The 13,932-nt window shown below is 45.9% G+C and overlaps 1 protein-coding gene across 1 annotated transcript in view; it reads right to left on the bottom strand.

The window, feature by feature from the left end:
* Positions 1-13,932, bottom strand: part of LOC140398700 (cyclin-dependent kinase 12-like) — a 75,254-nt gene that overhangs the window by 57,147 nt on the left and 4,175 nt on the right. The window contains exon 2 of the mRNA XM_072487704.1: positions 2,505-2,681. Coding sequence (XP_072343805.1) covers positions 2,505-2,681 — 177 coding nt within the window. The remainder of the gene's footprint in view (positions 1-2,504; positions 2,682-13,932) is intronic.

The following is a 13,932-nucleotide window of genomic DNA, read 5'->3' as shown; positions in this document are numbered from 1 at the left end:
GTTCCACACACACTGACTCTCACTGGGATACAGTTCCACACACACTGACTCTCACTGGGATACAGTTCCACACACACTGACTCTCACTGGGATACTGTTCCACACACACTGACTCTCACTGGGGGACAGTTCCCCACACACTGACTCTCACTGGGATACAGTTCCACACACACTGACTCTCACTGGGATACAGTTCCACACTCACTGACTCTCACTGGGATACAGTTCCACACTCACTGACTCTCACTGGGATACAGTTCCACACACACTGACTCTCACTGGGATACAGTTCCACACACACTGACTCTCACTGGGGTACAGTTCCACACACACTGACTCTCACTGGGGTACAGTTCCACACACACTGACTCTCACTGGGGTACAGTTCCACACACACTGACTCTCACTGGGATACAGTTCCACACTAACTGACTCTCACTGGGATACAGTTCCACACACACTGACTCTCACTGGGATACAGTTCCACACACACTGGCTCTCACTGGGGTACAGTTCCACACACACTGACTCTCACTGGGATACAGTTCCACACACACTGACTCTCACTGGGATACAGTTCCACACATGCTGACATTCATTGGGATACAGTTCCACACACACTGACATTCACGGGGATACAGTTTCACACACCGACTCTCACTGGGATACAGTTCCACACACACTGACTCTCACTGGGATACAGTTCCACACATGCTGACATTCACTGGGATACAGTTCCACACACACTGACATTCACTGGGATACAGTTTCACACACCGACTCTCACTGGGATACAGTTCCACACACACTGACTCTCACTGGGATACAGTTCCACACACACTGACTCTCACTGGGATACAGTTCCCCACACACTGACTCTCACTGGGATACAGTTCCACACTCACTGACTCTCAATGGGATACAGTTCCACACACACTGACTCTCACTGGGGTACAGTTCCACACACACTGACTCTCACTGGGATACAGTTCCACACACACTGACTCTCACTGGGATACAGTTCCACACACACTGACTCTCACTGGGATACAGTTCCACACACACTGACTCTCACTGGGATACAGTTCCACACACACTGACTCTCACTGGGATACAGTTCCACACACACTGAATCTCACTGAGATACAGTTCCACACACACTGAATCTCACTGGGATACAGTTCCACACACACTGACTCTCACTGGGATACAGTTCCACACACACTGACTCTCACTGGGATACAGTTCCACACATGCTGACATTCATTGGGATACAGTTCCACACACACTGACATTCACTGGGATACAGTTCCACACACACTGAATCTCACTGAGATACAGTTCCACACACACTGAATCTCACTGGGATACAGTTCCACACACACTGACTCTCACTGGGATACAGTTCCACACACACTGACTCTCACTGGGATACAGTTCCACACATGCTGACATTCATTGGGATACAGTTCCACACACACTGACTCTCACTGGGATACAGTTCCACACACACTGACTCTCACTGGGATACATTTCCACACACACTGACTCTCACTGGGATACAATTCCACACACACTGACTCTCACTGGGCAACATTTCCACACATGCTTTCATTCATTGGGATACAGTTCCACACACACTGACTCTCACTGGGATACAGTTCCACAGACACCGACTCTCACTGGGATACAGTTCCACACACACTGACTCTCACTGGGATACAGTTCCACACACACTGACTCTCACTGGGATACAGTTCCACACACACTGACGCTCACTGGGATACAGTTCCACACACACTGACTCTCACTGGGATACAGTTCCACACACACTGACTCTCTCGGAGTACAGTGCCACACACACTGACTCTCACTGGGGTACAGTTCCACACACACTGACTCTCACTGGGGTACAGTTCCACACACACTGACTCTCACTGGGATACAGTTCCACACACACTGACTCTCACTGGGGTACAGTTCCACACACACTGACTCTCACTGGGGTACAGTTCCACACACACTGACTCTCACTGGGGTACAGTTCCATACACACTGACTCTCTCTGAGTACAGTGCCACAGGCACCAACTCTCCAATGCCATTCCCTGTAGGGCTGTACCTGGGATATATAGGACCAGGTGCCTTGGAAGTGAACAGTTTCTGCAGTTGGGTGTCTGATTTTGATCGAAAAGGAAAGTTTGATGCTGAGAATACACAGGCAGCACCTTTCACCACTCATACACAAGGTTTCTGCAATCCTGTCCTGGCATCCACCTCCAACATTATTGTTCAGCTTTGCTGGGTGTTCAAAGGATTTTGCAATTGGCAGTTCAGGCCAGTGACAAATCACAGTCCGATTCTGCCACTTATGTTTTTTCGCATTTATGATTAACCCAACTCCTGGTTCCCTCAGAAACAAATGATAGCGAGAGAACCCTTTTCAATAAACAAAGGCAGGTACCAGGCCGGGTCATTCAGATATTTATCCTCAGATATTCTTACTTGGGCCTCTTTTTAGGGACCGGCAGAGATGGAGGTGGTGTCTTCTGCTCCGGGGAATCTGGCGATGACGGATCTGTTCCAGGGAGTTCCGGTGGGAGTGGGAGGTCTGCTAGCAAGTGCCTTGTTCTTTGGTCTCTGTCTTTCTTGGCAGGTTTGACAGGCTGGATTTCCTTAGGACTGAAAGAGAAACAGCATTAGCATACCGTAAAACCAGGGCATCTGGGGCAGGTAGTGGTGAAACGGCAAGAGGGAAGGGCAGGGGTGGGAAGAATCAGAGCGCGTTGCAGAAACTGATCACATGTTTCAGAGAGGGAATTTAACACTTGGCCTCCTCCTGCTACATTGTTGCTGATGATTCTTCATTGATCCATACACGTCGTCTGCCAATCATAATCAAATGTCATATAAAAATGTTAAGGATCATTTATCATCAAACTGCAAAATGTATGGAACAGAGAGAAAGACATTAGATTTAATCCACTGCACTACAGAAGGATCTCAAAAATACAGCTGATGGCAGCCTGCTACCATGACAAAGAATTCCTAATCAGTTCCAGTTCATCAAAGAATGTTGCACTCTCTCCATCCACGTGAGTTATGCAATGTCTCTCTGTTTGTGTTATAGTCTCTCCATCCACGTGTTCATAGTCTCTCCATCCACGTGTTTATACAGTCTCTCCATCCACGTGTTTATACAGTCTCTCCATCCACGTGTTTATAGTCTCTCCATCCACGTGTTTATAGTCTCTCCATCCACGTGTTTATGCAGTCTCTCCATCCACGTGTTTATACAGACTCTCCATCCACGTGTTTATAGTCTCTCCAACCACGTGTTTATACAGACTCTCCATCCACGTGTTTATAGTCTCTCCATCCACGTGTTTATAGTCTCTCCATCCACGTGTTTATAGTCTCTCCATCCACATGTTTATAGTCTCTCCATCCACGTGTTTATACAGTCTCTCCATCCACGTGTTTATACAGTCTCTCCATCCACGTGTTTATGCAGTCTCTCCATCCACGTGTTTATACAGACTCTCCATCCACGTGTTTATAGTCTCTCCATCCACGTGTTTATACAGACTCTCCATCCACGTGTTTATGCAGTCTCTCCATCCACGTGTTTATACAGACTCTCCATCCACGTGTTTATAGTCTCTCCATCCACGTGTTTATAGTCTCTCCATCCACGTGTTTATACAGACTCTCCATCCACGTGTTTATAGTCTCTCCATCCACGTGTTTATAGTCTCTCCATCCACGTGTTTATAGTCTCTCCATCCACGTGTTTATAGTCTCTCCATCCACGTGTTTATACAGTCTCTCCATCCACGTGTTTATACAGTCTCTCCATCCACGTATTTATGCAGTCTCTCCATCCACGTGTTTATACAGACTCTCCATCCACGTGTTTATAGTCTCTCCATCCACGTGTTTATACAGACTCTCCATCTACGTGTTTATACAGTCTCTCCATCCATGTGTTTATAGTCTCTCCATCCACGTGTTTATACAGTCTCTCCATCCACGTGTTTATACAGTCTCTCCATCCACGTGTTTACGGTCTCTCCATCCACGTGTTTATGCAGTCTCTCCATCCACGTGTTTATAAAGTCTCTTCATCCACGTGTTTATACAGACTCTCCATCCACGTGTTTATGCAGTCTCTCCATCCATGTGTTTATAGTCTCTCCATCCACGTGTTTATACAGTCTCTCCATCCACGTGTTTATACAGTCTCTCCATCCACGTGTTTACGGTCTCTTCATCCACGTGTTTATACAGACTCTCCATCTACGTGTTTATACAGTCTCTCCATCCATGTGTTTATAGTCTCTCCATCCACGTGTTTATACAGTCTCTCCATCCACGTGTTTACGGTCTCTCCATCCACGTGTTTACGGTCTCTTCATCCACGTGTTTATACAGTCTCTCCATCCACGTGTTCATACAGACTCTCCATCTACGTGTTTATACAGTCTCTCCATCTACGTGTTTATACAGTCTCTCCATCCACGTGTTTATACAGTCTCTTCATCCACGTGTTTATACAGACTCTCCATCCACGTGTTTATACAGACTCTCCATCCACGTGTTTACAGTCTCTTCATCTACGTGTTTATACACTCTCCATCTACGTGTTTATACAGTCTCTTCATCCACGGGTTTATGCAGTCTCTCCATCCAAGTGTTCATACAGTCTCTCCATCCACGTGTTCATACAGACTCTCCATCCACGTGTTTATACAGTCTCTTCATCCACGTGTTTATACAGACTCTCCATCCACGTGTTTATGCAGTCTCTCCATCCATGTGTTTATAGTCTCTCCATCCACGTGTTTACAGTCTCTTCATCTACGTGTTTATACAGTCTCTCCATCTAAGTGTTTATACAGTCTCTTCATCCACGTGTTTATGCAGTCTCTCCATCCACGTGTTTATACAGTCTCTTCATCCACGTGTTTATACAGACTCTCCATCCACGTATTTATACAGACTCTCCATCCACGTGTTTATACAGTCTCTTCATCCACGTGTTTATACACTCTCCATCTACGTGTTTATACAGACTCTCCATCCACGTGTTTATGCAGTCTCTCCATCCACGTGTTTATACAGTCTCTTCATCCACGTGTTTATACAGACTCTCCATCCACGTGTTTATGCAGTCTCTCCATCCATGTGTTTATAGTCTCTCCATCCACGTGTTTACAGTCTCTTCATCTACGTGTTTATACAGTCTCTCCATCTACGTGTTTATAGTCTCTTCATCCACGTGTTTATGCAGTCTCTCCATCCACGTGTTTATACATTCTCTCCATCCACGTGTTTATACAGTCTCTTCATCCACTTGTTTATACAGACTCTCCATCCACGTGTTTATAGTCTCTCCATCCACGTTTAGTCTCTTCATCCACGTGCTTATACACTCTCCATCCACGTGTTTATACAGTCTCTCCATCCACGTGTTTATACAGACTCTCCATCCACGTGTTTATACAGACTCTCCATCCACGTGTTTATAGTCTCTCCATCCACGTGTTTATACAGTCTCTCCACCCACGTGTTTATACAGTCTCTCCATCCACGTGTTTATACAGACTCTCCATCCACGTGTTTATACAGACTCTCCATCCACGTGTTTATACAGACTCTCCATCCACGTGTTTATACAGACTCTCCATCCACGTGTTTATACAGACTCTCCATCCACGTGTTTATACAGACTCTCCATCCACGTGTTTATACAGACTCTCCATCCACGTGTTCATAGTCTCTCCATCCACGTGTTTATACAGACTCTCCATCCACGTGTTTATACAGTCTCTCCATCCACGTGTTTATACACTCTCCATCCACGTGTTTATACACTCTCCATCCACGTGTTTATACAGACTCTCCATCCACGTGTTTATAGACTCTCCATCCACGTGTTCATAGTCTCTCCATCCACGTGTTTATACAGACTCTCCATCCACGTGTTTATAGACTCTCCATCCACGTGTTTATACAGACTCTCCATCCACGTGTCTATAGTCTCTCCATCCACGTGTTTATACAGACTCTCCATCCACGTGTTTATGCAGTCTCTCCATCCACGTGTTTATACAGTCTCTCTATCCACGTGTTTATACAGACTCTCCATCCACGTGTTTATACAGACTCTCCATCCACGTGTTTATACAGACTCTCCATCCACGTGTTCATAGTCTCTCCATCCACGTGTTTATACAGACTCTCCATCCACGTGTTTATACAGTCTCCATCCACGTGCTTTGGGCCCATCTACAGATTTCAGGCTGCTCATTATAAATTGTCAACCAGACTATTGGATTCATTCTGATAAATACCCAACTCCATTTAGAAACAGGCAGAGAGAGGACCAAACACAAACAAACACTGAATGCCCCGTCTGGGTCAAAAGTATCCACTTCACCATCGTTCAATCCAAAGACAGCATTTGTACTAGAATGAGACAATTCAAAATATAGTGGAGATTCTCAGGGGGTTGATGAGCTCCACAGGTGAGTCAGTGTCACCATAGCAATGTTGCTGTCCTGGCCTTTGTGCAAATGGTTACGGTGGAAATGATGACCTGAGAAAGTAGGGCAATCTCAGACCTGCAAAACCAAATGATTTGAAACAGGAATGATGAGAGGCAGACTATATGTACTGATCATTCCCAGAACGTGTGTAGATCATTCCCGGTATGTGTGCAGATCATTCCCGGTATGTGTGCAGATCATCCCCGGAACGTGTGCAGATAATTCCTGGAATATGCGCAGATCATTCCTGAAATATGCGCAGATCATTCCCGGAATGTGTGCAGATCATTCCCGGAACGTGTGCAGATCATTCCCGGAACGTGTGCAGATCATTCCCGGATTCCCGGAAATTGTGCAGATTATTCCTGGAAAATGCGCAGATCATTCCTGAAATATGCACTGATCATTCCCGGAATGTGTGCAGATCATTCCCGGAACGTGTGCAGATCATTCCCGGTATGTGTGCAGATAATTCCCGGTGTGTGTGTGCAGATAATCCCCGGAACGTGTGCAGATCATTCCCGGTATGTGTGCAGATAATTCCCGGTATGTGTGCAGATCATCCCCGGAATGTGTGCAGATCATTCCCGGTATTTGTGCTGATCATTCCCGGTATGTGTGCAGATCATTCCCGGTATGTGTGCAGATCATCCCCGGAACGTGTGCAGATAATTCCTGGAATATGCGAAGATCATTCCTGAAATATGCGCAGATCATTCCCGGAATGTGTGCAGATCCTTCCCGGAACGTGTGCAGATCATTCCCGGAACGTGTGCAGATCATTCCCGGAATGTGTGCAGATCCTTCCCGGATTCCCGGAACATGTGCAGATTATTCCTGGAAAATGCGCAGATCATTCCTGAAATATGCACAGATCATTCCCGGAACGTGTGCAGATCATTCCCGGTATGTGTGCAGATAATTCCCGGTATGTGTGCAGATCATCCCCGGAACGTGTGCAGGTCATTCCCGGTATGTGTGCAGATAATTCCCGGTGTGTGTGCAGATCATCCCCGGAATGTGTGCAGATAATTCCCGGTGTGTGCGCAGATCATCCATGGAATGTGTGCAGATCATTCCCGGTATTTGTACTGATCATTCCCGGTATGTGTGCAGATCATCCCCGGAATGTGTGCTGATCATTCCCGGAACGTGGGCAGATCATTCCAGGAACCTGTGCAGATCATTCCCGGAACCTGGGCAGATCATTCCCGGAATGTGTGACCTTACCGAAAAATACCAGACTCTAGATGCATCATTTAATCCATATACACATTTAATCAACTTCCAGATTACCCCTTCTGTGTTAGCTGCTTCTTTAGGAGGACGGAGAAAAATGTCTCTCTGGAGCTGATGCCCCTGCAAAAAGGCAGCTTTTATATCTATAGATTTGCATTCCCATGCCTTTGTGGCTACTAGAGCCAAGAATATCTTTAAAATAACCTTTCCTGCTGTAGGTGAATCTACCCTTAAATCCTGATCATCTAAGTTTTCTTCAAATCCCCTTGCCACAAGCCTGGCCTTTGCCTTATAAGTTCCATCCGGAAGAACCTTTTCCATGCAAATCCATCTGTGGGATAGAGCTCTTTGTCCCCTATCCAGTACTTCCGTGTATACCCCAAATTCACTCCAACTATGCAATTCTTGCTGTTTAGCTTCTTTGATAACTTTTTCATCTAATTTATTTGAAGACACCAAAATCTCACGTGCACGTGGGCTTCTACTCCTATTAGTATTCGTAGTCCTATTCATGTTCCGAGATCTTGATAAACTACGTCCCCTTTCCCGCCTGGTATCTCGTTCTGTACTGCTACTGCTTGATCTTTCCCTTCTGCTGTGGGATGTCCTTTCAATAGTTCTCGACCTTTTCCTGCGGACCTGTTCACTATCCGATGTACTATCTGAACTGGCACTGGCCCTCCATTTTTGAACTTCATTTTCCCAATCCATTGTCTTGACTCCTTCCCCTGAATGCTGTACATTCAACCAATGTTTATACTTTCCAGTGGCCTTCCCTGTTCTACTAATAACAGTTGCATCCTTCCATTGACTAGACCCTTCAGGCAAGTATGTCACTTTTATACCAACTTTTGACAGTTGCCCTTTCGGAAAAATGGCCTGTTCTAATTCATCAGAAGTGTTGTGTTCCTCCACAGAAACCCTGTCTAAATCAGTTAATTTGTCCTCATAGTTCTGTAACACGTGCGTACCAGATGACTCTGGTTCCTCGTCATGTCTGTCTACTCTGTCTAAATTTGAAAATTTGTAATCTGTACCCATTATCCTTGATGAATGTACCCTAACAGATTGATTGCCATGTTGCAAAATAATTGTTTTGGCAGCTATGCCTATGATCTTCCCTGGGCCTTTCCATTCATTAAAATTGTCTCTCTTATAGTATATTATGTCTCCTTGCTGAAAAGCGGTATTTGATGGCCGTACATAATGCCTTAAAGCTCCGTGAATTCTTTCAGAGACTTCTGCTTCTAAAAAAGCTTTTCTACTGCTATGTAATGCATTTAAATGCTCAGCAAAGACAGAGGTAATTGTAGTTCCCTTCCCAAGCTGGAGGCTGGTCATCCAAAATGGACGGAATTTTAGGATTTCTACCAAACACTAATTGATAAGGACTATAGCCCCCAACCAGCTGCAATGAATTCTTTGCATGTACTGCCCATGCTAAAGCTGAATTTAGCCTGCAATTTGGTCGATCTGCCAAAATTTTCCGAAGCATGTCATCGATGACAGCATGATTTGTTTCACAGACACCATTACTAAATGGGCTTTCTGCAGCCTTATTCATAACTCTGATATTCATGTTTTCACACAGATACCTAAACTCATCATTAGCAAATTCTCCCCAATTGTCCGTGGAATTTTGCCGGTGGACCCATTCCTGTCCCTATCCATTTTTCCACGATTTGATCCAGAATTACTCTCTTTTCTTTACTTCGTACAATCGCTGATTGACTAAATCTGGTTGCTAAATCTACAAAATGCAAAATAAATACATTATATGCTTTATCCCAGATCTTAAGGTCCATGGCCACAATGTCGTTAAAATCCCTGGCCAAAGGTAGAGTTACTATCGGTCGTGCTGGTGTCCTTCTGTACTTCCTACAAACTTCACAGCGGTAACTAACCTGTTCTATCAGTTTAGTATAGTTGTCATCCCTTACCCCTGCATCCTTTAATACATTTTTCAGCCTCCGAGGAGACGGATGTGCAAATTGCCTATGCAGTTTTAATACCACAAGCTTTTTATCAGCTAAAGTCCCATTTTCAACTGCCATTAACACATCCTTAACCACTCTACTTGAAATATTATTTGTCAGTAATGGAATACAATAGTGTTCCGACTGTGTAAATTGTAAGTCCACCGTCTTTCCAAAAACTGTTGCCTTATCCTGTTCCATGTGTGCTTTCTTCATCGACGGTCTGCTCAGAAGCAAGGGTTAGGGTTTGCTAATGAAATGATTCACTCCGGCAATATTGCAACGGATCACCACTCTTTTCAGCGACTTCAGAGTATTATTATCCCCAAACCTGAAACTTGTGGAACTTTCAAATTCCTTAACCTTGTTACGATTTTCAGCATTCAAAGAGTCCAGGTAACATTTTAACCAGTCAATTCCACACACAGTAGATGTGCAGCCACTGTCCAATACAGCATAGTTGAAGGATTCTGCAACCAACACCCTCATTACCGGCGTAAAACTGCTTGTCAATAGGACAATGTCTTCTTTCTGGTCACTATCTTTTTCCTCTTCTGACTCTTCCATGTCATGTGTTGCTTTAAACACTCTATCATAACGAGTTGGACAGTTGAAAGCTTAATGGTATTGAGAGTCACATCGAAAACATCGATTTATCATGCCCCGTGCATTTCTGGGGTTCATCTTCCTATTGTAGGTTCTAACTGGGTTTCTGTCTTCATAATTTCCTTGTCTCGGTCTCCTTCTATAGTCTTGAGCCCTGTTCGTAGCCATACGATTTCGCCATCCTGTTAGTAGTGTATCTTCCATATTCTGTCTTATTGCATGCTGACCTATTTGGGTCATCAGAGCCATCGGAATCGAATGTTTCCCCAGAAACTTTTGTCAAGCTTTTGTCATCTGTTCGAATCAGGTATCCTTATCAGTAAACTGAACTCCTGTCAAAACCAGGAGCCTATCCATGTTGCTCACTCAAGCACAGTCAAGTAATTTAAATTTATTCTCGGTTCAGCCATATATCCCTTTTTTTTTTCTCACTCACTCCTTGGTTTGATCTGGAAAGTTGTATCTTTCAACCCTTCACATTTGCACAGCAACCATCCTCTGCTACCAATTGTTAGACGTTTTAGTTGCTGTGATATGAAGAGTCGAAAGTTCTGTTCCATTTTCACAAACACACATTTATTTCCTTCCAACAGCCTTTGCACAAAACTCTCACTGTACATCACCTGACAGAGGCCACCTGAAGCCCCTTTACATATCAGTGTCAATTAATGGACACTTAACATAAACAAGACAACTAATTGCAATATCTCTTAACCCATTACTTGACACGTGTGCAGATCATTCCCGGAACGTGTGCAGAATATTCCCAGTATGTGTGCAGAGCATTCCCGGAACGTGTGCAGATCATTCCCGGAACGTGTGCAGACCATTCCCGGAATGTGTGCAGATCATTCCCGTATGTCGGTATGAGTGCAGATCATGCCCGGTATGTGTGCGGATCATGCCCGGTATGTGTGCAGATCATTCCCGGAACGTGAGCAGATCATTCCCGGAGCTTGTGCAGATCATTCCTGGAACGTTGCAGAACATTCCCGGTATCTGCAGATTATTCCCGTAACGTGTGCAGATCATCCCTGGAATGTGTGCTGATCATTCCCGGAATGTGTGCTGATCATTCCCGGTATGTGTACAGATCATTCCTGGAACGTTGCAGAACATTCCCTGTATCTGCAGATTATTCCCGTAACGTGTGCAGATCATCCCTGGAATGTGTGCTGATCATTCCCGGAATGTGTGCAGATCATCCCCGGAATGTGTGCAGATCATTCCCGGAATGTGTGCTGATCATTCCCGGTATGTGTACAGATCATTCCCGGTGTGTGTACAGGTCATCCCCGGAACCTGTGCAGATCATTCCCGGATGTGCGCAGATCTCCCCCGGAACCTGTGCAGATCATTCCCGCGCTGATCATTCCCGGTATGTGTATAGATCATTCCTGGAAAGTGTGCAGATCATTCCCGGAACCTGTGCAGATCATTCCCGGATGTGTGCAGATCTCCCCCGGAACCTGTGCAGATCATTCCCGGAATGTGCGCAGATCATTCCCGGAACCTGTGCAGATCATTCCCGGAATGTGCGCTGGCCATTCCCGGAACGTGTGCAGATCACCCTCGGAATGTGTGCAGATCATTCCCAGAATGTGTGCTGATCATTCCTGGTATGTGTGCTGATCATTCCCGGAACCTGTGCAGATCATTCCCGGTTTGTGCGCTGACCATTCCCGGAATGTGCGCAGATCATTCCCGTAACATGTGCAGATCATTCCCAGTATATGTGCTGATCATTCCCAGAACTTGTGCAGATCATTCCTGGAATGTGTGCAGATCATTCCCGGTTCGTGTGCAGATCATTCCCGGAGCGTGTGCAGATCATTCCCGGAGCGTCTGCAGATCATTCCTGGTATGTGTGCAGATCATTCCCGGAACGTGTGCTGATCATTCCCGGAATGTGTACAGATCTCCCCCGGAACCTGTGCAGATCTTTCCCGGATCCTGTGCAGATCATTCCCGGAATCTGTGCAGATCTCCCCCGGAACCTGTGCAGATCATTCTCGGTATGTGTGCAGATCATTCCCGGTATGTGTGCAGATAATTCCCGGAATGTGCGCAGATCATTCCTGGTATGTATACAGATCATCCCCGGAATATGTGCAGATCATTCCCGGTATGTGTGCTGATCATTCCCGGTATGTGTGCAGATCATTCCTGGAATGTGTGCAGATCATTCCCGGAATGTGTGCTGATCATTCCCGGAATGTGTGCTGATCATTCCCGGAATGTGTACAGATCTCCCCGGAACCTGTGTAGATCTTTCCCGGAACCTGTGCAGATTATTCTCGGTATGTGTGTAGATAATTCTCGGAATGTGCGCAGATCATTCCTGGTATGTGTACAGATCATCCCCGGAATGTGTGCTGATCATTCCCGGAATGTGTGATCATTCCCGGAATGTGTGCTGATCATTCTCGGTATGTGTGCAGATCATTCCAGGAACCTGTACAGATCATTCCCGGAATGTGTGCAGATCATTCCCGGTATGTGTGCTGATCATTTCCGGAATGTGTGCTGATCATTCCCGGAATGTGTGCTCATCATCCCCGGAATGTGTGCAGATCATTCCCGGAATGTGTGATCATTCCCGGAATGTGTGCAGATCATTCCTGGAATGTGTGCAGATCATTCCTGGAATGTGTGCTGACCATTCCCAGTATGTGTGCAGATCATTCCCGGCATGTGTGCTGATCATTCACGGAATGTGTGCAACATTCCCGGAACGTGTGCAGATCATTCCCGGCATGTGTGCTGATCATTCACGGAATGTGTGCAACATTCCCGGAACGTGTGCAGATCATTCCCGGTATGTGTGCTGATCATTCCCAGTATGTGTGCTGATCATTCCCGGAACGTGTGCAGATCATTCCCGGTATGTGTGCTGATCATTCCCGGAACCTGTGCAGATCATTCCCAGAATGTGTGCAGATTATTCCCGGAACGTGTGCAGATCATTCCCAGTATGTGTGCTGATCATTCCCAGAATGTGTGCTGATCATTCCCGGTATGTGTACAGATCATTCCCGGAACCTGTGCAGATCATCTCCGGAACCTGTGCAGATCATCCCCGGAACCTGTGCAGATCATTCCCGGATGTGCGCAGATCTCCCCCGGAACCTGTGCAGATCATTCCCGCGCTGATCATTCCCGGTATGTGTATAGATCATTCCCGGAAAGTGTGCAGATCATTCCCGGATGTGTGCAGATCTCCCCCGGAACCTGTGCAGATCATTCCCGGAATGTGCGCTGACCATTCCCGGAATGTGCGCAGATCATTCCCGGAACCTGTGCAGATCATCCCCGGAATGTGTGCAGATCATTCCCGGTATGTGTGCTGATCATTCCCGGAATGTGTGCAGATCATTCCCGGTATGTGTGCTGATCATTTCCGGAATGTGTGCAGATCATTCCCGGTATGTGTGCTGATCATTCCTGGAATGTGTGCAGATCATTACCGGAACGTGTGCATATCATTCCCGGAATGTGTGCAGATCATTCCCGGTATGTGTACAGATCATTCCCGGTATGTGTGCTGATCATTCCCGGATC

Source organism: Scyliorhinus torazame, chromosome 21 (genome assembly GCF_047496885.1).
Source record: "Scyliorhinus torazame isolate Kashiwa2021f chromosome 21, sScyTor2.1, whole genome shotgun sequence".
NCBI classification, from domain to species: Eukaryota; Metazoa; Chordata; class Chondrichthyes; order Carcharhiniformes; family Scyliorhinidae; genus Scyliorhinus; species Scyliorhinus torazame.
Note: the sequence above shows the minus strand (reverse complement) of the source record. Positions and strands in the feature narration are given on the sequence as shown.